The sequence below is a fragment of the Miniopterus natalensis genome, chromosome 7, assembly GCF_054644295.1.
Source record: "Miniopterus natalensis isolate mMinNat1 chromosome 7, mMinNat1.hap1, whole genome shotgun sequence".
In the NCBI taxonomy this organism is placed as follows: domain Eukaryota; kingdom Metazoa; phylum Chordata; class Mammalia; order Chiroptera; family Miniopteridae; genus Miniopterus; species Miniopterus natalensis.
Genome location: NC_142087.1, coordinates 53,141,963 through 53,168,415, shown reverse-complemented (window position 1 = coordinate 53,168,415; position 26,453 = coordinate 53,141,963). Strand labels below are relative to the sequence as shown.

At 43.3% G+C, this 26,453-nt stretch overlaps 1 protein-coding gene across 2 annotated transcripts in view; it reads right to left on the bottom strand.

Moving 5' to 3' along the window:
• Positions 1–26,453, bottom strand: part of FHOD3 (formin homology 2 domain containing 3) — a 396,157-nt gene that overhangs the window by 216,038 nt on the left and 153,666 nt on the right. For both annotated transcript variants that reach the window (XM_087819066.1, XM_087819067.1), the window contains exons 4-5: positions 16,082–16,149; positions 9,583–9,688 (exon numbers count right to left, since the gene is read on the bottom strand). In XM_087819066.1, the coding sequence (XP_087675192.1) occupies positions 9,583–9,688; positions 16,082–16,149 (174 nt within the window). The remainder of the gene's footprint in view (positions 1–9,582; positions 9,689–16,081; positions 16,150–26,453) is intronic.

The following is a 26,453-nucleotide window of genomic DNA, read 5'->3' as shown; positions in this document are numbered from 1 at the left end:
GGCCACAAAGGCTATGACAACACTGTTGAGGCCACCAAGGTATAATCCATCTGTTTCAGAGGCAGGTAGATAACTCCTTGAGATACAAAACAGGGTATACAGTATACTCCATTTGTGCATGGATTTTATCTGAGAAAGTATGACATTTAAAAATCAATATATAGCCCAGCCAGGCGTCGCTCAGTAGTTGAGCATCGACCTAGGATCCAGGAGATCACAGTTCAATTCCCGGTCAGGGCACATGCCCAGGTTGCGGGCTTGGTCCCATCAGGGGCATGCAGGAGGCAGCCAATCAATGACAACTCTCATCATTGATGTTTCTCTCTCTCTCCCCTCTCTCTCCCTCTCCCTTCCTCTCTCTGAAATCAATAAAGATATATTTTTTAAAAAATAATAAAATAAAATCAAGATATACACCATCTTGATCTACTGAACTAGCAAGATTATAAAAAAGAAAATTCAATAACTTAGCATTTTTTCCTAAGTATCAAAAACAAATCAACATGTGCTATAGTGCCTCAGAATGAAACAATCTGGTGAGCTAAAGCTTTAGGTTAGCAAATCCAGGCTCTCTCAGATTCTCAATATAAACCAGCAGCTTCCTCAGGAATCATGAGCTCTCTTCCCTGCAGACATTCTATCATTCATCTACTCTCTCCTGTAGCCAATTTTCACTGAGCTCCTAAAGAGTGCCTGGCATCAAGGATGAACACTGACATGCAGGCAGCCAAGTATGGTAGGGGAATTAGCTTAGGGTCTCTGGCCCACAGAATATTTGCAACCAATACCAGGGTTTGCACAGAGGGCCAAAATATCAGGGATCAAGGGAAGATCTCCTGGAGAATACGGCATCTTAGCTCCATCCTGAACACATGCAGGAAGCAAAGGGTAAAGTGTGAACCAGGTGAGGAAGGGCCTTGTAGGCAATACCGAGGTCAGAGAGAAGGTGAAGTGGACTGGCCTGATACAGTAGCCACATGGACATTCTGCCCACATGCAAGGGCCAGGACTTCTTCCTGAGGATGAGAGGAGTCACTGAAGGATCTGCAACAGGGACTGAGAAGGCCAGATCTAGAAGGTCAAGCCAGTTAACGGGCATAAAATGTACCAAAGGGAGGTAGAAATGAAATCAGAGAGACAAATTAGCTCATAGAGAAAATCAAGGAGGAGAAAATGATGGTCTGAATTCAGACACTATAACTGGAAATGAAAAGAGATGTAAGGGCTTGAAAGAGGAGAGTGAGGGTCAGAGAAGCTAAATTTGGTGGTGGATGATTACAGAGAATGAGTGAGAGAGAGGGGTCTAGGAGGCCCCTTGGGAGCTGACTTAAATGTGATGGAGGACTGTGCTGTTCCCAGAGATGAGGAATGAAGCAGTTGTGGGGGCATTGACTGGCATGCAAAGACGCTGTGTTGAGGTTTGGACATGGGGCCTTGGGGATACCCAGGACACGGCTGACTCCACAGCTATAGGACACCTCAGAGTGACCTGAGCAGGGGTCTTGCACACATCAATGGCAGGAGAAGCCACATTGTCAGGAGAAAGAGTGGCACCCTGCAGAAAGGCCGGCCCAGTCTACCGAGTGCCTTCAAAACTCCAAAATGCAGGAGTCTGTGAACGCAGCAACTAACATTTCTCCAGCAAATCCCAGTCAAGAAAATAGTTATAATCCATGTTTAGAGTTAGGTTTAAATTTGCTTAAGACATTCTATTCTCTTATAAACTTGGATTTGTAAGTAGACGCCCGGTAAAAGAGGATCACGACAGAGACAGCTATGGCCAAGGAGGTGATGGTTGTGATTCCAGGTACACCGAGTCCGCTGTTCCTCTGGAAAAGTCTACAAAGCAGGAGAGAAGGGCGGAGTGAGAGGCACATCATCAGTATGAATCAAGTGGGAAAACTCCTGATGAACACACAACAAGATTCGGCCATGGAGAATTCCACACATAGGAAAGGCCAAATAACTGTTTTTCTTTCTTCCTTCTTTTTTCACATAATGGAAGAAGATGAAAGCTCCTGTGGAGATGAAAATTCTGGAGAAATCTCTTTGGCTGAGACTGTGACAGAAATAGCTTTTTAAGATGAAGTGCTCAGAGGCTGACTGCACAAAATGACAAAGGGTTGTTATTGTGAGGGGAGAAGACCCGGGGTCTTGCAAACTGGTCTCAACGTGACTCCATATAGAATGCAAGGTGAAATTTAAAGAGCATTTAATCAGTCTAGGAAGGAGTTGGGCTGAGATTAAATTATAACAATAGTGAGTGAAACCATTTGACTTTGCCATTTCTGTAGGTTAAAAAATGGTCAAATACTAGCTTTTTGACATGATTTGGTCTGATGATGCTCCAGGTTGGAGATAATGTTTGCCAGGTAGACCTAGCTGTGTACTGCTTTACAAAGAATGCTCTGCATGAAGTATTTCTGTTACTACTTAATGCTTGCTATGTTCAAGAGCATTAATAATTGATTTTTACTTTAGAAAACTTAAAACTTGAAAGAAAAGCCTTATTAATTGCAAGGCAAAGTAATCAAGTGAAAAATATTCTGTAATTATAGAGGGGAAAATACCTGGAAAGGGGGTACAGGGAAACCCAAAATCATGCTTAAAGCTGGAAGTATCACCTAGAGTTAGAAACTGAAGGCAAATATCCTAATGCAGTGAGGAGCTCAGGTCATGCATGTCACCTGCCTCATCTGTGGTCTAGCACAGCACCTTCCTTTCTTACCCGAGAACCCCAAGGAAAAACAAAAAGCACTTTGCCCCCTTCCAAGGCCTGGGCCTGGCTCTGGCCTTCCTTTGCTGCCTGTGGCACAGCTCCCTCGCCCACCTGACCCACCGCATTCCTGACCCAGCACTGCGGACTGAGGCTATGTCAGGGTACAGGCCACACACAATGACGACTCAGATAATTGAGCACTTCTAGAAAAACTGGCGGCACAGCAGAAGCCTCCAAAACACCTTCCTGCCAATCTACCCAAAAGGCCCACGAGCCCTGAGACGGGGGAAGCCAGCCACACAGCACTGGCCTTGAGGGGTCCATCTAGATACACCAGTGACTACAACTTCCTCTCTTGGGAACTGCAGCATTGCAGAAAGTAATTAGGAAAGTCCGGCAATTATCCAAAGGCCTGGGTGGGCCAAGGGGAGACGTGAACTCTGTCAGAGGAAAGGGCTAGAAGGTGAAGGACAAGGGTGCAGATCTCAGCCATTCTCTGACCCAGTTTTTTAAGAGGGATGCATGCCTGTTGCATGGTAGGGATAGAGGGGGTGACAAGAGGGGCCACAGATGGGACATTTAGAGGTATCATTTCTGTTACCACGCACCAACAGCAGCAGCAAGAGTGACTCAGGCTCCCTTCCCAAACAGGGTGCGCTGTGGCTTTCCTGCCCCCAACCAAACCCCTCAGCAGGTTTGTGGCTGGTTCAACCTGCTGGCCACTTCCCCAGTAGCGTGCCAAGTGGGTAAGCAAAAAGGTCAGGCCGAGGTCAGACACACCAGGGCACAGACAACATTAGATGCAAAAAGCAGAGGTTTCACCAAACACGAGGCTAAGAAAAAACAAGCCAAAAGTGAAGACCACGACCCCTGCCTATGAGTGACCCAGCCTCTCAGACCTCCCCAGCCCACAAGCCACAGCCGGTGAATGCTGGGAACCAATAGGCCAAGTCTCCAAGTGCTACCAGTCCAAGTGCTCAAAGGAAGAACTTCAAACATAAGGAAAAGGGACTTCGCACATGAGGCTTACTGCGTTCACCAAGTGGTTGCCACAACTGAAGAAACCAGCCCAAGACACAGAGTGTTCCCTGATTGAAGCAAAGCACACCCAAGGAGGATGAGAAAGACCTTTTGTAGGAGACGACATTCCCAAACCAAATTCACAAAATAAACAGGAAAAGGGCCCGGGAGAAATCTCTCACTCTACTGTGTGGTAAATATCAGACCCAATTAAAAAATGGATAAACAAGAAAAAATAAATACAAAACCACCATGGGGAGATGTGCATAAAATTCTGTAACAAATGAGAAGGAAATAGGCATCACACACGAGAGTGAGGGAGAATATATCCCTGAAAAGGATTTGTCCCAGGACATGGGAGCGCATGCAAGCAATACTTTTGAATTTTCAAATAAAGTTGTCAATTCTTCCCAGAGTAATTGACAAATTTAACTCAATGACAACCAAAGTTAAAACCACTTCAATATTTCTGTTCCTGGTGACATAGATGCCAATAGAAGCCATCTGTCCAGAAGTCTTGATCCTCATTAAGAGATCCCCTAATATGTGAGGCATTTTCTTTCTTGTAGTGGAATATAGTTAAGTGATAGTTGGCAAGGCACTGAAATTCTCTGGTTGTAGCTTTTCCAAAAAAAAAAAAAAAAGGAAAGAAAAAAAATCTAAATTTAATCCAATTTAAAATCTGGATTAAATATTCCATTTTTAATATTGGCAACCATTAAAATAGTTTTTCGCCCTGCCAGGCGTGGCTCAGCAGTTGAGCGTTGACCTAGGATCCAGGCGATCAGGGTTCTATTCCTGGTCAGGGCACAATCCCCAGTCGGGGGCATGCAGGAGGCAGCCGATCAATGACTCTCTCATCATTGATGTTTCTATCTCTCTCTCTCTCTCTCCTTTCCACTCTCAGAAATCAATAAAGATATATTTTAAAATATATTACATATATATATTTTTTAAACATACTATACAGGCAAACAAAATACCTGCAGTTTTCTAATGAAAGGGTTGAGCTAAAGGAGTTCTAAGACCTTATTCAACTCTGATAAGGATTGAGGTGGTGTTTTATGATTAACGAGCAGTTTGTTTTAGAATAAAATCAAATTTCTCCACATAAAATTAGCCCTTCAGAGGCAGCTTCCCTTCAGGGACAGCCAGAAAATGTGGCTGGTCATACTGATTCTACCTGTCTGTTTCTCTCTTCTCCCCCAAAGCATATCACCTATATGCAATTCCTAAACATACAAGACAAATGTGATGCAACACATACAATGGGCCATGTGCAGCCCCTCCCAGGACCTTCTCCAGGACAGGGCTGTATCTTAGGTACATGGTCAGATCCCCAAGACCAAACACGGTCCACAGCTGAAGGCTCAGTGTGTGTGTGGAAAGTTTAAGTTCCCAAGAATATACCACTTTAGGTCCTACTTCAATAAGAATAATTGGGAGGTACAAATTCCACAGTAGATTTATATTAAATACTGGCTATCACAAAAAAAACTTTAGATCATTAGCTATAACCATCCAAGAATAATAAGCCAGATAAATATTATTTCTACATGTTGTACATTTAAGACCTATTCCCAGCAGCCGACTCACATTTTTTGGAGAGCACTTGGCTACACCGTAACTCAAAACCTATCTTTACTTCTCAGCAGATACATCCTCTACTAAAAGCAACAGATTCCTGGGCCTTAAAAGAGGAGCTGACAGAGGGTTGAGTGTAAAAATAAAGATAAATTAAATGACTTCTAAAAGCAGATGTGGAAAGCACTGGGTTCTCCAAATGTGCTTGTTTCCTTTGGATCTGGGGACCTGCACATGGTCACACAGAGTGGAGCTCCTAAGGTACTTCATGAAGCCCACAGAATTTGACAATCAACACACCTTACAGTTTATAATATCAATATCATTTATTTATTTATTTATTTATTTTCATTGATCTCAGAGAGAGGGAGGAAGGGAGAGAGAGAGAAACATCGATGTGAGAGAGAAACGGCTATTGGCTTCCTCCTGCACATGGCCCAACCAGGGATCAAACCAGCAACCTGGGTATGTGCTGTGACAGAGAATTGTACCTGCCACCTTTGGTGTAAGGTATGATGCTCCAACTGGCCACACTGGCCAGGGCTGTAATATTATTTTTTTAATGCCATCTTGACCCAGAGTTTAGGCTTTGGCTACAGGTCAGTCAGTTCCCCTTCTCCAGCAGCTCATCAAGTCCATACCCCAACCTGCCATGCCAGCTCTCACACTCCAGGCCATGACAGTCCCACCCTAATCACCCAGGGCCAGGTAACAGACAACCAGGGGCAGCCCTAAACCCCAGGGCCCACTGAAATTATTCAAACTAGCCAATCCTAAACGTGCTTCCACTGCCTCCCCATGGAAACCACAACAAAGGTGATGCCACATGAGGACCCTGTGCGACCCTGGGTAGCATGCTGTGTTCTCCCCCAGGAAACGGTGAGTTACAAAACCAAGACTCTTTCCAGTTCCTCTCTGTTGCTCTGCATCTAAGATAATATGGTTAAAATACGGTTGGACAAATAAAGAAGCAATGCAAAGGTCATCCTTGATTGCTAATGTCTGCTGGCTGCCAGCCACTGATCGCAACCTGAAAAAAGCTTCCACGAGAAGTTTTTCAAAGTTAGGAAGTGGTGACTCAACATGTGGCCTAGGAAAAATGAATTTCCTTGTATAAAAACACAAAAGTCACACTCCCCAAAATCTGTCATTTATAGCCCTCAGAAGGTACTTTCCTGGCACGAGTTTCGGTCAAAACATCAAAATGTGCTGAGGTTTGCACAGTGCCCTGGTTACCTCGAGTCTTCTGAGACTTAGCTGAAGTGGGGCAGGCATGCAAACGCACCTCCCTGCGTGGAAAACAGGAGGCCTTGGCATCGCCTGAAGGGGAATGAGCATGTGCTCGTTTCCCAGGTAACACATGGTGAACCTTCTGGCCTCCAATACATGGACACTACTGGGAAAGTGAAATCTAAAGGCAAGGCCCAAGGAATGGCGATGGAAACTGGGAGTGTCCTCACGCATTAGGAAGAGCTGTCTGCCGTGAGGGTTTTACTCGGTGGCATTTTCTGCACAGCCAGAGAAGCAGCCGGCAGTTGGCAGGGCTCTCTCCTGGTTGTGCTTAGATGTTCTTAAACATTTGTAATTGCCTTTGGCAGCTTTCTGGTACAGATCAGAACTGCAAATTAATAAACCACTGCAAGCATTCACTGAGGTAGAGAGCCTGGGTGAGGTACTTCATTGTCGGGAAGGACAATTCACACAAGTCCCCATTTGGGACCCTGTGTCTATTAAGCTTACTTTGCTCCCTGTACAACCAACCATTCACTCAGCAGCAGGAGGCCCTCACTACCTCCAACCAGGGCGCCACATGGCTGCTTTCTAACAGGCTTTCTCACCTGGGCTGAGTTGCTCTTTTCTTCCTAATTCCCTCCATGCAGCAGGCACTGGTAACCCTCAGGTCCAAAGCCATGCCTTGCTCTCTTGCCCCCAGCTCTTAGAGTCCAGGAAACCAAATACAGCAGGTCCTTGAGTAATACTGTTTCATTCAACATCATTTTGTTATAAAGTTCATGAGATGCCATAGGAACTTAACTCCTGTTTATATCAATTAGCTGTGGTAAAACTGGTTTCATTACATCGTTTCACCATACTTCCAAGAAGCTATAGACACATTAAGTGAGGACTTGGTGTACTCACTCTGCCAGCCTCCCTTGTAGGTACAATGGTCATGTGACCCAGTTCTGATCCATGGGAGGTCTGTAGGGGGCTTCTGACAAGAATTTAACCTTCCTGATAAAAGAAGGTTGACCCCAGCTGGCAGAGCCCTCCCTGTCTCCCCAGCCTTGAATGGAGCTGTTTGTACTAATGATCACTCAATAAAAATTCACATACACACTCCTCGATAAGGGTCAGAGGAATGATAAATTCGTAGATAGCTTTAACACTAGTCTATAGAGGTGTATGTGCGTGCATGTTTCACTCAAGCACCCACTAGAGAAGACTTCTTTTTGTAAAGTTAAAATGATGTAGACTTGAAACATAACAAAAAAATACTTATTGTCAATTTGGACCCACTATTCAGAATTAGGTATATTTCCTTCCATGCAGTTCGGCTTATGAACATCCACGTTATAGGTGACCTGGAAAATAAACTAGAAGAAATTCTCCCACCTTGATTTCTGTGCCTTCTCCTATGTGAGGTGCTGGCCCAGTGTGAAGGGAAGGTGAGGTGAGAGTCAAGGCTGTGCCGCCTCTTCAGACACAGAAGGACAGCTGCATTGGACAAAGGTTCTGGTTGCTTTGTCCACACATACCGCAAAAGTTTCCATATAAATGTTTTAATTATATGATAGAAATCATAAAATTCACCAGTAGAGCCTCTCCACTGACGACTTGTAATGAGGATCCATCACACACCCAGGGAAAAATTGAAGTTCAACAAGAGGTGACAGCTCCTCCGCCTCACAAACACCGTGAATTAGAAAAACCGGAGGCTGAGGAGCTCGCCCTCTTCACACACACATTCAGCATTTATCCAAATGAATGGGAACAACTCACACACTTGAAAATACATCCTTAAAAAAATTTTTTTAATGAGCCCTAAGTTTCCTCTTTTGCTTTTGACTTTCGTTACAGTGGCCCTCCAGGAGTAGGGGAAGGGAGGACTCGCGAGTTCAACGCACTGGGTAACACAGAACATAAGGAAACTTCTCAGGGAAAACACAACAGGAACTGTAGCAGACCGTTTCATCCTGCCTGTCTCCAACTAACCATGGACACTCGATAGTAAATCACTCGTTTCATGTATTTTTCCTTCATCTGGGGGAAAAGGAAAGGATGTTGTGTTTTCCCTATGCGATCACAGAACATAGACTTGTGGGGCTGCAGACGCACGTGCAGAAGAGGGTCCAGAACCTCCATCAGCCTTGATGTGCCCATGCCGGGCGTGGCCCCTGGCTGACCACACGCTAGAGAAACTGACTGCATTAGGTAAACGTTCCACCTCTTTCAGTCTCAAATTTTTCAGCTGCAAAATGGAGATAATACTAAACTGTATTAAATTTCCCCTTTTATAGGTCAAAACTGTCGATAGCAGCAATTTCATATGGTCTAACCTAGTAATTCCTGCCCCGCTATTCACAGGTTTTCTTATAGGATCAAATAAAATTAGCATTTATATGAAGGTGCACCAAAAAAAACCCTATAACTATGAAAAGAGCATAAACTTTATGAACTGGAACAGTGATCAGTACTTCAAATTCCACATGTGTGTTACTCTATAAAAAATGAAATCATGAAGGTAGACATCAGAATCATTCTTTGTAATGCAAATTCCCAGGTGCAACCCAGATCTACTGAGTCAGGAACAGGAGGACCTGTCCGGTGAGGAATGTGCACTTCTGACACATGCTCCAGGTGATAACTCAAGGTGGAGAAAATACTTCTCCCAGGAAATAAACTGGCCTCTCTGGTTTTGGGTGGCTTTCTGTTGAAATGCAGACTTTGCCCAAGCCCACTTAGCATGTCCCCTTCCTCACCAAATAAAAGAGGTTATAAAGAACCTAGTTCATAGTATGTTTTTCTTTAATTACTAGAAGAGACTGCTCGTGCAAGTCAGTAAAATTAGCTGTCACTAATTACCAAAAATTGATAAAATGTGATGCAGGTGTCATTTTTTTGCTACAGGGTGGTTTCATCACCTTAGTTCCAATCCAAGTCTTTTAAAGAGCTCTGAGTATTGAATGTCCTGGCGGGGACCCCAGGCCTCCCTCGCAGCACGGTCGGCCCTGGCCGCTGAACAGCCCATTGTAACTTACCCCTCAGGATGTAGTTCTGATAGTTCTGGTCGGCCTCGGCTCCCACTTTGATCAAACAGGTCAGACCTTCAGCCACCACAAATTCATGCACCAAATCCTTGTCATCCTGGCAGGAGAGGGGGAAGAAAAAAAAATAAGACTTCAAATACTGTCTAAGTCCATTCTCCATCCAGACCATGCTGTTAAAACTATGTATAAGCCTTTGAAGCCAGACAAACCCCTAGAGATTGTTCTGCTCTATTCAAATGAAGCATCTAAACTGTTGCCAGAGGAATTTTACAACCAGTCCTCACATTGTTGTTTGCCAAAGACCAATGACTGCCTTCTGGGCAATCTAATAAAGATAAAGCAAGTGAATCCCCTGGATGTCAGGAATATTTATTGTGTTCTTCAAAAATCACCAGGCTCTGCTCCCCAACAGGCCCCTAGGGACTGGCCACACGAAGCTCACTAGGCTTTAACAACAGAAAACATTTGATATCAGCGCAGACCATCAAGTGCAGGATGCAAAGCCTCTCCTGTGTTCCAAAAGGCAGTCCTTAAGGACGGTGGTTCCAAAGGTCTGGTAAATGATATCAGAACATAAGGAAGCAGCCCCTCCACCTCCTGAGTTGTGCGCCTGCCAGGCCAGCAGGAGGCAGCGCGCAGATCCCTGCATGTATCTGGAGCAGCACAGCACCCCTCAGAAGAGCCACTTTGGTCAGCCTGCAGACCTGATCACAGAAGGCAGGACATGAAAGGAACCTCAGGGGTCTTCTACTCGGCGGTTCACAAAGAGTGGTCTCCAGACCCACGGGCAGCAAGAGTGTCACCTGGGAACTTGTTAAAAATGCAAATACCTGGCCCCACTCCTGACTTAGTAGATAGGAGGTCTACTGTGGGGCCCAGTGACCTGTGCTCACCAAGCCCTCCAGGTGATTCGGAGGTGCTCAGATGGGCCTCAGCCATCCAGGTGATTCGGAGATGTTTAGATGGGCTTCGGCCCTGACTCCTTCATGTTAGGATCATCTGGAAGCTTTAAAAAGGGATAGGAGGCAGGACCGTTCCAGGATGGACTTAACCGGAGTTTCTGGAGGTGAGGCCCAGCCTTTGCAATCAAATTCCCCAGGAAATCCTAAAGGCCAGCCAGTTCAAGAACCACTGATCTAATCCTACCTTTTCTATACAGATAAAGACTCAAGAGGGACAAACTTTGGCCAAGATCACCTATGTCTGCCAGCCCCCAAGTGCAATCTTGCCTATAGTAACCATTTTTATGAAAATCTAGCAAAGGGATCTTTCTACTACTGTTGCAGGAGATTTCCTCAACTGGACAGTGCCTTGTCTCGAATGCAACCAGGATAAGGCTGGAACATTCATCTTCAATTATAACGACAGAACAAAAATAAAAAACCTCAGTGATATAAATAGTAGAAAGCTTAATGGAATAAATGACAGGTTCTTCTTAAAGGAATGGTCAGCAAACATGGCCTATCTCCAAAAGAGGAAAAATAATTTAGATGAAAACTGGCATAATTCTCCAGTCTCTATGTTAAATCAGCCCCTCATTTTGATTTTATGGCATTTCCCAATTATATGGATGGAGGACTTGAGCTAAATGTGGGCAGGCCAGGCAAAGGCTCCCTCTGAACCAAGAAAGTACTCTCAATGCTCAGAGGGCACCCAGGGGAGGGGGGGAGCGATGCTCGTGCCCTGAAGGTAATGAGAGACAGCTGTGTTAACTCAGACTTTAAGATAATCATGACTTTGGAGAGCAAGAGAAAATGGGACAACATCATGAGTTTTTGGAAAATTACTTTACACTCATATGTATAAAGGAAATAAAAAATAATTCTCTCTCCATCCTTTTACACCAGCATATGTGAAAAGTGAACATTTAGATGAGCTCACGTCTAGTCAGAAAGTTTTTCCAAGTATGTAACAAATGTTTATTACTTTAACTAAAACTGGATTCGCACATGACTTCATGGTGAAAAAGTGAGAACAGGCTCTCAAGAAACCACTCAAGCTAATCACTAATATTAATATAGCATAGAATTGACTGTCTGGCAGAGGTACTGAGAAAAAACACTGGACAGAGGAAACAGTGTTTCTAAAAATAATTCAGAACCCTCACAAAAATGTATGCACATATGTAGATAAGGCACTTAGGAAGTAGAAATGTACGGATAATAAATGTGGAGAGTATCTTCCAAATTGGCAGTGTACTAGATTTTAAACACATATCCTAAAATATATAGGCACTAATAAGTGGTTCTTGAAACACTGGTTTCCAACTAGAATGAAACCAAAATGTTAACACTAACTGATAAGTGATTATTACTGCATTTCAGAATTTTCCTATATGCATTAACCTATAATCATTTTTAAATACCATCAGTCAAGGACTATTCAGCTCAATCTGAATGACCAATGGCTCTAATTTTCTGTTGTTGTTGTTCTTTAACCCCTCACAAGTCTAGTTCCAAAAAGATCCTCCACATCTAGAAAACACAAGAGATGATGGAGAGGCAGGCTCATGGGTGAGAAAAGTGACCTCCGTCCCAGACAGCTTGCAGCCTGTGCAATCCATTCGATCCCCAATGCATCTTTGCTCTGTGTTTTATAGCTATTGTGTGCGCACATGGGTGGTCTTCCAGACAGGTTATAAACTTCGGATAGCAAGCACCTTCTTCCTTGCCTACATGGTGTGGACAAAAGCGGCTCAAAAATATTAGTTCGATGAATAAATAGTAGAAGGAGCATCCCTGAGAATTCAGAGAGCCAACACTACAGAACAGGTTTGGTGAGGGGACATGCAACAAGACCCTAAACATGTTTGTTTTTAACTTTTTCACCATGGAAAACTTTAAACATATACAAAAGACAACAGAATAATTTAGTGAACCCCTGGTGCCAATCAGCTCATACCAATCCTGTTTCATCTGTCATCCCCCCGCCCGCATCTGTTGTCATATTAATTTGAAGCAAATCCCAGACATCACATCATTTAATCCATAAGTACTGCAATATGTATATCCAAAATAGGAACTCTTTTTAAAATTATGTACTCAGAATAAAAAATTATTACTTTCTTATGTTATCAAATGTCCAGTCAGTGACCAAATTTCTGTCTCATAAATACTGTTTTCTTACAATTTGTGTTAGGATCCAAATAAGATCCACATGTGGCAATTAGTTGTTATAACTTTTAAATGTCTTTTAATTCATCTCTCTTTTTTTCCTTTGAAATTTATGTGAAGAAAGTAGGTCATTTGCCCACAGTCTGGGTTTTGTTGATTACATGCCTGCGGTATAATTTAACATGCACCTCAGTCCTAGATCACTTATAAATTGGTTATTGCACTTAGAGGCATGGTCAGCTCCAGGGCTGATTTTGTTGGTTTGACCACATCATTGATGGTAGTGTGTGTTTCCATGAGGACGCATATAATATCTGGTTGTATCTCATTTCTGTCACATCAGCAGCTCTTGCTGCTCAAGACCTATCTACCCATTAATTCATTAGGGGCTGCAAAATCACGAAATTCTAATTCTATCACTCCTTCTTAATTCTTAGCTAGAATATTTTTATGAACAAAACCACCTCCACTACTGTTTGATACTAAAATTCATATAGGAAGAAGCAAGGTGAATATGAGATTCTAAAACTTTACCCATTTTCAAAATAATGAGCTGGATGCTAGTATTTTTCATGGTGAGCAAACCATTGGGTTTATTTTTTCTAGTATCATGATGAACTCATCAATGCAAATACTTGACATGTTTCCATTCATTATCACTGTCATCCTTATTGATGCTTATATGGTCCCAACTTTGGCCAGCCAGTGGGAGACTCTTCAACATGCTTCTGAGTTCTTTTGGCAATAATCCTAGTAGTATTTGATAGCTTACTTGCTATCTGTATAAGAGGTTCCAAGTTTATTTTACCCATTTCCTACTCCAGACTTAGAATCAGCTACTTCTCCACAGAGCTCTTGTTCCTTTCAGTATTTTAAATCCACAGTCTTGCTGCCTTTGGTGCTTTTTGCTAATGGGTTAATCATTGCTTCACCCTTTTCCATAAACAGAGCTAGAAATATGCTTATTTGCTTGTTTGTTAAAATAACATACCACCTGGGTTCAGTCTGATTCTTCCAATTCAGGAATACAGAGCTTTTCATTCAACCTCTTCTACCTTCTCCCACACACCAAAAATCCTAAACCCTAAGAACTCTAAGAACGACAAAATTGGGGTCACACATGCACACATACACACAGCCTCAGAAAAGTGACACCAACACTACCACCACCACCATGATTATTGTAAACATGAAAACAGTTCATTTTTCTGTGTGGTTCAAGATGCACAAATTACAGTGTTTTAAAGTCACTTAGAATAGCTCTCCTCTGTGTATTTCTGCCACCAACTGGATACTCAACAAGGTGAACACAGGTTTTGAGAGAAGTCAAAGCTGAACAACAAAACAGCAGGCAGACAAAGGGACTAAATGAGCTAGGGTGAGGAGGGGCATGGGCGTGGCCCTCTGGTGGCACAGTCACAGTCCGGCCCTCCTGCAGTCAGGGATCTGAGTTTGAGAGGAAGGCTTAATGGAGGGTGCAGAAGTTTTGCTTTGTTCATCTAAGGCACAGGAATACACCAATGGATACGTGGGAAGTGGAACTTCGGGACAAGTAATTAGTCAGTGAAGCGCTGACTAAATTAGAAACAGGGTAGACTGAAGACAAACATCTGCTAGACCATTCAGTTCACTCAGTCCATTCATCTACTGCTTAAGTGGCACCAGACACTGTGAGAGACCCCCAAAGACCAGCAATGGGACCGGGGAGCTCCCAGCACCTGGACTCAGACAAGTGCCCAGAAGTATCATAATTTCCATACTTGATGTAAGCACAGAGGACATCTGAAGTATTCAGACGACCATGACTGCGGTGAGGGTTCACTGACTTTAGGGAGAGGCTCTCTGATAGAAGGAGATACCAGGAGGGAAACCGAGATGTGGAGAGTGGATGTGGGGTGGCAACGCATTCTGGGATAAAAGCAGCAGGCCCAGGGGCAAAGGTGCAGAAGAGAGAAGGCACAGCTTGCTCCCAGAGAGCAATCTCTGGTGAAACTTAGGATGCAGCCAAGGACAGTGAGGTATGCAGGGAAGACAGACCCAGAAGGGACTTGATGTTATGCTGAGAAATCCAGAAGTAATCCAGAAGGCTACGAGGAACTAGCAAGAGAATGGCAACCTCAAGCCCTCTGGGGGACGCAGAAGAATGGGCTGAGCTGGCGAGAATCAAAAGCAGGCAGTGCCCGTCGAGGGCTGTTTTCATTTCTCCAGAAGGAACCACCCGAACCAAGGCACACCCCAAACCCCAAGGCATTTTTCTGAGCTGTGCACCCTGAGGGCAGTGACATGACAGGTTTACACTGAGAGAATGCCACTGAGGAGGGGCTCTGCTCTGGGAAAAACCCGAGGGAGTGGCTGAGCACGTTTAAGGAAGAACAGGAGGGGGACTCGCAGGTGGGACCAACTGCTGACCTGCCTTTTGGCCTTGTCCCTGTCGGACAAGACACCGCCCATGAAGGGGACGGCCACTCCAGCTGAAACTATCACTGACAAAGAAACTCTTCTAAACGTGTGGATAAGACAGGAACTGAAGAGAAGTGGAATATGCACAAGAATCCAAAATCCTAAGGGAAAGAACACACGCACAGGCACAGGCTCGGTGCAAAGGCCTTCTGCACGAAGCCACCTCCTGTCCGGCCCACAGTCAGGCACAGTCCTCCTGCCCCGCTTAGTCTCTCTCCTCTGCCGGGTCCCGTGGGCGGCGCACCTGTCCCAGCCCTCTCCGCTGAGCCTGTCACTTTGTCAGGGCAGGGATCTAGGGAAGGCTTCAGAGAGAAGGGTAAGACGGACCCGAGAGGCATGGCTCATGTGCACAGGGAGGCGCGGGACGGCAGCTTGGTGTGTGACAGCCAAACACTGGACAGAAGCCCACTGGCTGCCGGCAGAAGAATGAACGAAGCAACTGTGCTTCATTCATAGCTGTGCGGGTCATACCTACCTCTGTCCCGCTCTTGATAAGATGAAGTATGATACATGCACCACGAGAACATATAAAGTTAAAAAAAGAATATTGCTGGTGTGTGTTCACCATCAGGAAGGAAACACACACGTGCATGATCCACACCAAATTTAACAATCAGTAGATAGGCCCTGGGTGGGGGAGGGGAACGGTTGGCATTGGGGAGCAGAACACAAGACTTCAATTAATCTGTAGTAGGTTTTTCTTTTTAAAAACCTGAAGCAAATATGGAAAAGTATTATGATTTAATAAAATTGCCCTTATTTATTATGTTTGAAATAGTTGATATGGTAAAAATACTCAACTGGTATTCTTACTTAATTTACACTGTAATCTAAAGAGACCTTTCCGTAACCTGTGTCTGTGTCTCACTCATCGCAATGCAAAAACAGAACCTCAGACCACGTGCCTCTTTTCTTACCTGAAATATCTGCTTCAGGGAGAAAAGGGCTCTTCTTAAATCCCGTCCACTGGAGTTGTACAGTTTTTCTGAAATAAAGAAACAACATATTAAATTAATTAAATTGACTCAACAGATGGTAAGGACACAGAGAGGGCAATTATAGAATTTCTACTGGAAAGGTGAGTAAACCAAATCCATTTCATTTAGGATATAGACCTCACTTCCAACAGAGCCAGAAACAGTCTGGGCTGTCACAGGGGGCAGGAAGTATGGGTGGGGGTGAGGGGTGAGTTACAGAGAATGATGCTCAGGTTTGCACCCTCAGCCACCACCCTCCCTCTCTCCAGATCTCTATTTCCAGCTATTTATAGACCATTACACTTGATGTCAAACTATATCTAAAAAATTAACACAGCTAAAACAGAATTCACCCTTCCACCACCCTCCTTCCTTGCCTCACATCCAGTACCACCCCGCTTCCTGCAGCTGGGCTGAGAAAGCTTTGTGGTGCCACCATTTCCCTGGTGTCTTATGGTCACCATCAGAGACCCAAAGGAAGCATGGTGGCTCTAAGGACTGACTGGCTCCTTTGATGATAGGAACCCAGCCTCGGCTGGGCCTATATCTGAGCTCTCACTCAAGGATGGGCCCTGGCTCTGAGCAAGGCAGATGGAGGAGCCCTGGCTTGATATTCTCTAGCTCAAGACTCCTGCCAACTTGTACATCCCCACTATTCAGTGGATCGCATTTAGCATTTACTAGTTAGGCCAGGCCTTGTGAATCAAGAGGTGAACTTGACCCAGGACCCATCCTCCTGAGGCCACAATGAAGCAGAATAAACAAGGCAATCCACAGTTACTAGGTGGCCAGTGGGATAGCTCTACACAGTGCTGAAGGCACACAGGAGGAAGGGAGAGTCCAGTTCTTCTGGTGTATGCAGGACTCCTGGGAGCATGGATTCTGCTCAGCTTCCCAGAACCCAAGCTTGGCCCTGACCCAGGTGGCTTAGGGTTGGGTTCCTCACACTGGATATTAGATCACCCCATTATAAATCATCCAACACATATTTCCTGAGCAACTGCCAGGCACTGTTCTAGGCACTGGGTGTATAGCCATGAAGAGTGAACTTAATAAGAGCAAAGACTAGGCAATCAGACGGCCTTCGTTTCAAAGCCAGTGTCACCACCTATTACCTATGTGACCTTGGACAAATACTTCACCCCTCTGAACCTTGGATTACCCATCTGTAAAACTGAATAGATAATAGATTTAGAGGAAAATTATTTTTGTATTACATTGAACACTAATGTGATGGAGTGGAATGCAAATTTAAAATATTTCGATAGACTAAAAGAGTTCAAAGCAGTGTCAGGCTGCTGGCCAGCCACTCTGTGTGGAGTAATGGGCAAAGCCACATGCAAGCGGCATGGTCTTGGGTGGAAGGGCATCAGACACACAGACCTAAAAGAGTGGGAAGAGCCTGGTTTTGAGATGGATATGCCCACTTTGCATGGTGGCTCTGGAAGTGAACAAACTCCCATCTGAAAGAGATTCAAAACCATGTCGGGTACATGGTGCTCAGCATCTGCATGTCAGTAGCTTCCTCAAAGGCCTCCCCCTCTGGACATCTTTCCTTCTTCCCATCCACTCTCCAGACCAAGGCTAGAAGGATTGGGTGAAAATGACCACCTGATGACACCACTACTCCCATTAAAGCCTTCAGTGGCTGCTGACTGCACTGAGAATGAAATCCAAAATCCCTTGCATGGCCCACCAAGCCCCTGGTCATGCAGTCCTGGCCCCCACCCTCGCTGTGCTGCAGACACTCTGGTGTTCGCTCAACAACTTGGGCAGGCCAGCCCCTCTAGACTCATAACCCATACACACCGATACTAAGCGGCAGAGGCAGGATTCTGTGGGGGATGGTGTCTGACCCCAAGGCCTCCTATATATTTGACCACCACGGAATCCACCACCTCTAAATACAATATGCAGCCCACAGTCCCTTGTTAATTATGAAGAGTTTCGATTAGGAGAGAATGCACTGCCTTTCTGAAAACAAGCAGCTGAGAAAACTCAACCATCCCCAAACTGAACATCTAATTCACTGGGGACCCTAAGAAAGGAGGCCTGAGTGACTCTCAAGCTAATTTCTAAATTGTGTGCATGGCCTTGAAAGACCTGAGTCATAAATAAATGGGGTGAACTACGGTACCCCTGTTAGGACTCAGGTTCCCGGGGATGATCACTTCTTCCCATTTCCATGGCTAACATCTCAGAATTCTCAAACCTCAGAGAAACAGGCTTTGTTTTTTGCCAGTACTACTACTGACAAATGAGACTAAAGCTATCGGGAGCAAGCATGGAGCGACACACCCCCTGAAGAAGAAAGGAAGATTTTTCCTCTCCAGGAAAAACGTTACTGGAAGAGAGAGTGCCTCTTTATACGTAATAAGGCTTGCATTGTAAAACGGATTTACAGTGTCACAGCCAGTCTCCTCTAGTTACTCGCAATCTGTCACGGCTTCTGAGTCTTGGGAATGAGAATGATAGCTGTGTTCTGATTGTTACGGTTTTAGTACTTTGTGCTATAGTCAAAACAATGTTTTTTTAAAAATAGGGAATAAGTGTCATTAGAACAAATTAGCTGAGAATGACTTAATACTTTGTTGAGGATTTTTACATCTAGATTCATAAGGAACACTGATCTGTAGTTTCATGTACTAGGGTTGACACTGAGGCAATGCTGACCTCAACAGTTGGAAGCATTCCCTCCTTTTCTACTTTCAGAGTGAGTTTGTGTAGCTTTTGTATTCTTTCTTCCTTAAATGTTTGGCAGAATTCTCCAGGGAAGCCCCCTGGGCCTGGAATTTTTTGTTGTTAGAAGGTTTTCAGCTATAAATTCTATGTCTTCTATTAAGATAGGGCTATTCTGATTACCTATTTCTTTTTTAATGGGCTTTGGTAATTTGTGTCTTTCAAGGGATTTCTCTTTCACCTAAGTTATTAAGTGTATAGGCATAAAGTGGTTCATAATATTGCCTATCATCCTATTACTGACTGCAGCAGTCTTCTCTCTTATCTCTGATGCTGGTAATTCGTGTCTTCTCTCCTTTTCACTTGGTCAATTTGGCTAGAGATGTATCAATTTTATTGATCCTTTCAAAGAATCAGCTTTTGATTTCATTGTTTCTTCCACTGTTTTTCTGATTTCTATTTCACTGATTATTCTCTTCCTTCTGCTTGCTTTTGGTATAATTTGCCCTTTACTTTCCAGTTTCCTAAGATAGAAACTTAAATAATTGATTTAGACCTTTCTTCTTTTCTAATGTAAGTACATAAATGTCTAAGCACTGATTCAGCTACATTCCACAAATTTTGATATATTGTGTTTTCACTTTCATTTGATTCAAAATTAAATGAAGTTTGCATATTTCACTCAATTCGAAAGGGAATAACTTAATCCTGTGATTTTTTTTGAACTATGATTTATTTAGAAGTACTATGTTGCTTAATTTCCAAATATTTGGGGATTTTCTAGATTTCTCTCTGTCACTGATTTTTCAGTCTAATTTCTCTATACTGAGATCTTGACATATCAATTATTTAAATTTTTTAAGATTGATTTTATGGCCCAGAATTTTTTTTATCTTAATAAATGTCTAATGTACACATGAAAAAAATATATATTCTGCTGTTATTGGGTGAACTGCTCCATAAATACCCACTAGGTCAAGTTGAGTGATAGTGTTGCTAAAGTCTTCTGACTGAATTTCTGTTCACCTGTCCTCTATTTTACTATGAGAGGAGTGTTGAAATCACCTATCACTGTGGATTTGTCTATTTCTTCTTTCAGCTTTATGAGTTTTGCTTTACATCCTTTGAAGTTCTGTTGTTAGGTGCAGTCCCAGTTAAGGTTGCTATGGCTTTCAGGTGAATTGACTTTTATCATTATGTAATGTCTCTCTTCATCACTGACAATATTCCTTGTTTTAACACCTACTTTTCTAATATTTTCTAATGCTAATATGGTCATTTAGTGTGTGGTTAGTGTTTTCTGGGTGTATCTTTTTCCATCCTTTTATATTTAACTATCTATGTAGAGTTTCTAGTAGGTATGAATGCAGCTTGTTTTTATCCAATCTGACTATCTTTTAACTGGTCTGCCTTCCCTGTATTTTTAACCTTTAGGACATCACAAATGACTCCTCTGTGGCACTGAACAGAGACCTTCAGGGAGCCCTGATGAGAAATATCCTTGTACAAATGCCAATGATATCTTTGAGTGGTGCCAAAAAACTCTCCCCCTTCTTTTTTTGCCATGCCTTTTCATTAAAACAAACTAGAATTTCTACTCAAGAAGTACTCTGCATTCCAATTGTCTTTCTTTTTTTAACTACTTATTATTCATTTTACTTAAATAATTGTTGGTTCCAAACAATGCTGAAAAATAAAACGGTTCCCAAATAACAATTACTTTTTATGTAAGAAAATTATCACTACAAACTTCAGAGATTCACAAATTTATTTTTTTAAATATATCTTTATTGATTTCAGAGAGAGGAAAGGAGAGGGAGAGAGAGAGATGGAAACATCAATTATGAAAGAGTCATTGATCGAGCCCGCAACCCAGGCATGTGCCCTGACAGGGAATCGAACCCTGATCGCCCGGATCCTAGGTTGACGCTTAACCACTGAGCTACGCCCGGCCGGGCGAGATTCACAAATTTTAACGCTTGTTTTTTTAATATCCAAGCTCAAAAAATCAGCCAACCTATATAAGAATATTATGTATTTCTGCTGAAGTGACCTTTAGAACACTTTGTTTCTTTAATTCCATAAAGCTATCAAGTACTAGGTGAAGTCTAGGAAATCTTTCCATCCAGCACCTAGGTTGTAGCTTTTTTTTTTTTTTTTACCTTTGTTATAAGTGATGGGCAGTGAAGTTTCATTTTTATGGACAAAGATACCCTCTCCCAAAGGACTACAAACCTTTCCTTTTCCTCTGCAATCAACACTTTAACAAATGTCATTAGTTGGTGCCTATGTCATATGAGAACAATACTATGGCCATTACCATTGCGGTTGAAATTTAAATGACCAAATACTCATTCAAAGAGATATTACTCTAGATTACTGATTTTTGGACAAGATAATTGATATTATCTCTCTACAAAGAACCAATATCATGTGTAAAATTAAATCATAGTGCTTAACTAAAACAAAATTTCCATTTATAGTGATACCAAAAAGCCTCTATACCCTACCTGGCTTATTCTATTGATTCTTATTTTTATTTATTTTAAAATTATAGCTGACATGCAATATTGTATTAATTTCAGGTGTACAACATAGTGGTAAGACATTTATTACTTAGAAAGTAATCTCCAAGATAAGTCAAATAACCATCTGTCACTGTACATAGGTATTACAATATTATTGACTACATTCCCTATGCTATACATTACATCTCCATGACTAATTTTGTAACTGACAATTTGTACTTAATACCCTTTGCCTTTTTTGCCCCTCCCCCCATGCCATCTGACAACCATCAGTTTGTTCTCTGTAGCTATGAATTTGTTTCTGTTTTATTTTGTTGGTTCATTTGTTTTGTTTTGTTTAGATTCCCCATGTATGTGAAATCATGGTGTTCGTCTTTCACTTAGGTTCATCCATGTTGCCATAAATGGCAAGATTTCCTTCTCTTTTATGACTAATATTCTACATCTTTATTCATTCCTCTATCAATGAATAGCTAGGTTGCTTCCATATCTTGGCTATTGTAAGTAATGCTGCAATGAACATAGGGGTACATATATCTTTTCAAATTAGTGTTTTCATTTTCTTCAGATAAATTCCCAAAAATAGGGTTGCTGAATCATATGGTAATTCTATTTTTAACTTTTTAAGGAATCTCCATACTATTTTCCATAGTTGCTGCACCAGTCTGCAATCTTACAACAGTACATAAGGGTTCTCTTTTCTCCACATCCCTGCCAACATTTATTCTTTGTAGTCTTTTTGATAATAGACATTCTGGCACAATGAGATCTCATTGCGGTTTTGATTTGCATCTCCCTGATGATTAGTAATGTTGAGCATCTTTTCATGTGTCTGTTGGGCATTTGTATGTCTTGTTCTGTTGATTTTAACATGCATTTTAGGAGACACCACTGTTTACCAAGAGGTTAGGAAGGATTAAGGATGGAGGGTGTTTGTAAATGACATATAATTTGTCATTTTATGAGAGGCACAATTCCTGCTGGTAGAAAAGGAGCCAGTAGATGTTTCACCACGGCAGATATTACAGTCAAACCAAAGATTGCCGATAGCCCTTTGATGTGGCTTACGAGCAGCCTACATAGGCCAAAGGAGCAGCATTCCTTCCCACAGCCTAGGCTCTGGCTTCCTTGCTGCTGGGTTTTGTAGTCTGCAGCTTTTACTGCTGGGGGACACTCTGAGTTCAAGGAACTGGGTGCTCCTTTTGTGATGCACCCTGGCTCACCATACAGAAAGTCAAACTCACTATGGTTGTGTGGCCCTCCCTTCAACTTAAACTAGAATAAAAAGGGCTCACCTAGAAACAGAGCATGGACTGCTAGCTTCCAAGAATATGTCACTCATGGATGCATTTCCTATTGAACATCAATCACTCCTTCTTTAGAAGCAGCCTGTCTATGCAGCATTCAGGTGTGATTCTCAGGACTGGGTTATACCGTGAATGCAAGGCTTCCTCAGTGTAGGATGACTGATAACCTTGGTGCTTCCTTGTTCTGCTATCAGTGTCTACAGGCTCTGCTCTCTCACTCTCTCTCTGGGTCTTACGTGCATGTGTCCGTGGGGTTGTGTGTGCAAATGTGGGTGCACATTTGACTTCAGCCTGTGGATGATGGAACAGAGCTTGAAGGTCCTCTGACCCTCCACCTATACCTGATACACTGTGTAGACAGTGCTAATGGGCCCCACATGCCAAGGAAGGAAATTCCATGTGTGCACATTGTCTGAAAATCAGGCGGTGCAAAAGAAAAAAACCCCACGTGTTGAGTGGGGAGAGGCCTAGGGCCCACCCTAAGTCAGCAAGAGGGCAGCTCCAGAGACTTCACCTGCATGTGAACTTCACCCTTCTCCCAGGAACTCAGATGTTCTCCCTTCTTTTCTTTGTCCACCTTGATGATGACTACATGCAAATGAGGGTGCTGCAGCCCCTCCCAGGGGCCAGTGCGGTGAGAAGACAGTCCCTGACACCCCAGGCTCAGCTTGAGAGCGCAAAATAAAAGCATCTGGGGAAAAGGTGCCTCCGTGAAATATGGGTCCCTTCCTGGTGAATGTCAAAAAAGCACAACAGTAAAGCCTAAAGTACAATACTTATGTATAAAATGGGTGAAAAAAGTAAAGGGATTGAGAGGTACAGATTGTTAGTTACAAAGTAGTCACGGGATTGTAAAGTACAGCATAGAAAATACAGTCAATAATACTGTAATAACTACATATGGGGCCAGCAGGCGGGTACTGAAAATATAGGGGAAACACTTTATAAAGTATATGATTGACTAACAATTATGCTGTACACCTGAAACTAATACAATATAATACTGAATGCAAAAAACAAAGAAAAAAAATAGTGCTGGGATCAGATTGGAGTCCCAAAGGTTGGTCCTTCTCCTGAAGCTTTGAGGTTGCCAGGTGGGAGGTATACAAAGAGGGACCCCTTCCACCAGCACAACCCGAGGGGTGGCCAGTAGCTCAGGCTGCAGAAGCTCCAGGGAAGAGGCAGGCCCACGGCCAACAGCTGGGGAGAAACTGGGAAGTCGATTATATATTATGTCCAGCACAGCTAGTGCATGGCAAATAAATGGATGCGTGCATTTATTCTCCTACCAAGTTGAATGTACCACTACAATCATTTGCGTGGCATTAGCCTTTGCGTAAAGGGCAATTAGGGGCCTACATTTGGTGGGGAAAAGAGATATAATCACATCATTTGTTACAGTTTCATAATTGCTCTCTCATATTTTCTCTCCACGGTCCTTGTCTTTTAAAATGAAACATGTTCCTTTAAGAGATGCAATTAATGTGTTACACTCTAAACTAGCTTAGAATCACACGGAGTAAAGGGCAAATTAGTTAAAGGCCACTGGGAACCATTCCCGCTTTGTGGTTAGGAAGGAAACCTGCGTGGTCCACAAATATCAGCGCTGAAAAGCACAGCCAGAGAGGTCCCGTGCCTCCTGCTCAGCCAAGAGCACAATGAAGTAAACCTCAGCGTGTGGGGAAAGAAAGTCCAGAACATTAGCAGGAACCAATGAAAAAACTAGAACCAATTTACCTCAGCAAAAGAATGTGGACGGGAGGAACCATAGGCATCTGTGAGTGTGCCAAGGGAAGTGGGACAGTGAAAGATGCATCTAGAATAGCATGCTTTCAGGCCATTAAAATCACTGACTTGAAGACAAACCATGACAACACACCCTTCTCTCACCAAGTGTCAAACACATTCACCAAGTGAGACTTGGACAAAGACCCCGAAGGCCCTCCTCTGCACAGGGAGACAATAACTTTCCTTTACCCTCAGGCTGCTAAAACTGACATCCCATTGAGGAAGCAGATTTATTCCTAGGCAAAATGCCCATGCTTCTGTTTAAAAATCTGTTTGCACCAGTCAGGCAGTATGACCATCATGATGTTTCAGGTGCAGCCAGCCACGAGATGTGAATTCTTCCTTTGCCAGGATGTAGCTGTGTGACATTTGCTTTCAGACTCACCAGTGAGAGAGGGCTGGTGAAGAACAGCTCTGTGGAATGTGACAAAAAGACAGCCTGCAGAAAATCAGTGGCCAAGCTTGGGCTCTGCTCCTTTCTCTGCCAGGAAGCCCACAGCTCAGCTACTGTCAGCACTAAGTCAAAAGAATTCCACTCTGGAAATTCTTCCCATGAATTCAAATAAGCCACATGATACACTGATGACTGGGAAGTACAACTCACTGCAACCTGCAACTGTTGCTTCAATACTACATGCATGTTGATACTTTAAAGGGGGGGGGGGAACAGTAGAAATTTTACTTTTCAGTGAAAACAGTGCTTGGTCAGATTTTGGAAATCATCTTTCTCCAGCGGTTTTTAAGGTTTTGGAGTCACAGACTCATTTGAAAGTCATATACAAGCCACAAAATGATGTTCAGACACACAAAATGTTAATGCTTCCTGGGGGCCTTCAGGAAATTTTTAAGGACATGAGCTAAGAGTCCTAGATCTAATCCCACATCTTCATTTCATAGGTGAAGAAACTAAGGCCGGAGAAGTGACTTGGTTGGGGGCCCCAGTGCTGGGATTAGAGGCTCTCAGAAGAGGGGGAGAGTAACTGGAAAAGAACAGTAGAAATGGAATTGGCCATATGTTCTGTTTGTACAATAAAAATAAGCACTGGGCCACTGAGGGTCATTCACATCCTAACCATGACACTCACATCAGCACATAAATTCAGAGAGAACACACATAGAAAAGCAAGGGCTTTTGTTCTGGAGGCCACTGTGAGAAGTGGTGGTGGTGATGAATAGGGATTGAAGGTGGCCCTGCTCCTCCAATCAGACAAGCAGCAGCCCATTCAGCCTGAGGATGAAGAACCTAAATGTAAATGATGACAAGGTCTTGAGACCTGATGAGACAAGCCTGCTTAAGACGACCTTATTTAAACCCAAATTCCCTTGGAATACCATCACACTTGAAACATATACTTGTAACATAATCCTTAGAATATTCCTTTATTGATTACTTCCTAAGCAGGTATTATGCTGAGCACTAGGGTTACAAGGACAAATGAAGACAGTCTCGGCCATCAAGAGTCATCGGTCTAATGTCCCCAAATTATGCAAATGCCGTGTGTGAGAGGGTAACCGCAACACTACGGGGCCACAGAGGAAGGAGCGGGAAAACCCGTGAGCCTGGGCCTGACAGTGGAGATTCAGAGGAGGTGACACTGAGCAGACTTCAAAGGTTAAGTAAAAATGCTGTACAGAGGGGAAGCCGAGGAAGAGAAAAGAGCAAGTATGCAGCCTGGATGGCAGCAGAGGGAAGTGGTGTGTTCAGAAAGGACAACCACTCCAGCACGGCCAGTGCGCCTGCAGGCTGAGGCCCTGACCGCATCAGGCTGGGGACAGAGGGAGAGCCAGCACAGAGAGGGGTCCCAGCTGCCATGTCATTGAGTTTCCACTTTCTGTCTCTCAGGCAGTGACAGAGGGTTCTGAGGGATTTTAAGTAGAGAAGGGATCTCATGAGACAGGGTTTTATTAAGTTCACTGCTATCATGGCCAGCCAGGGCAGAGGAATTAGAGGTGAAGTGGGGGCAGGAAATCAGTCAGGAGGCCTTTGGAATCAAGGGATGATAGGTCTGT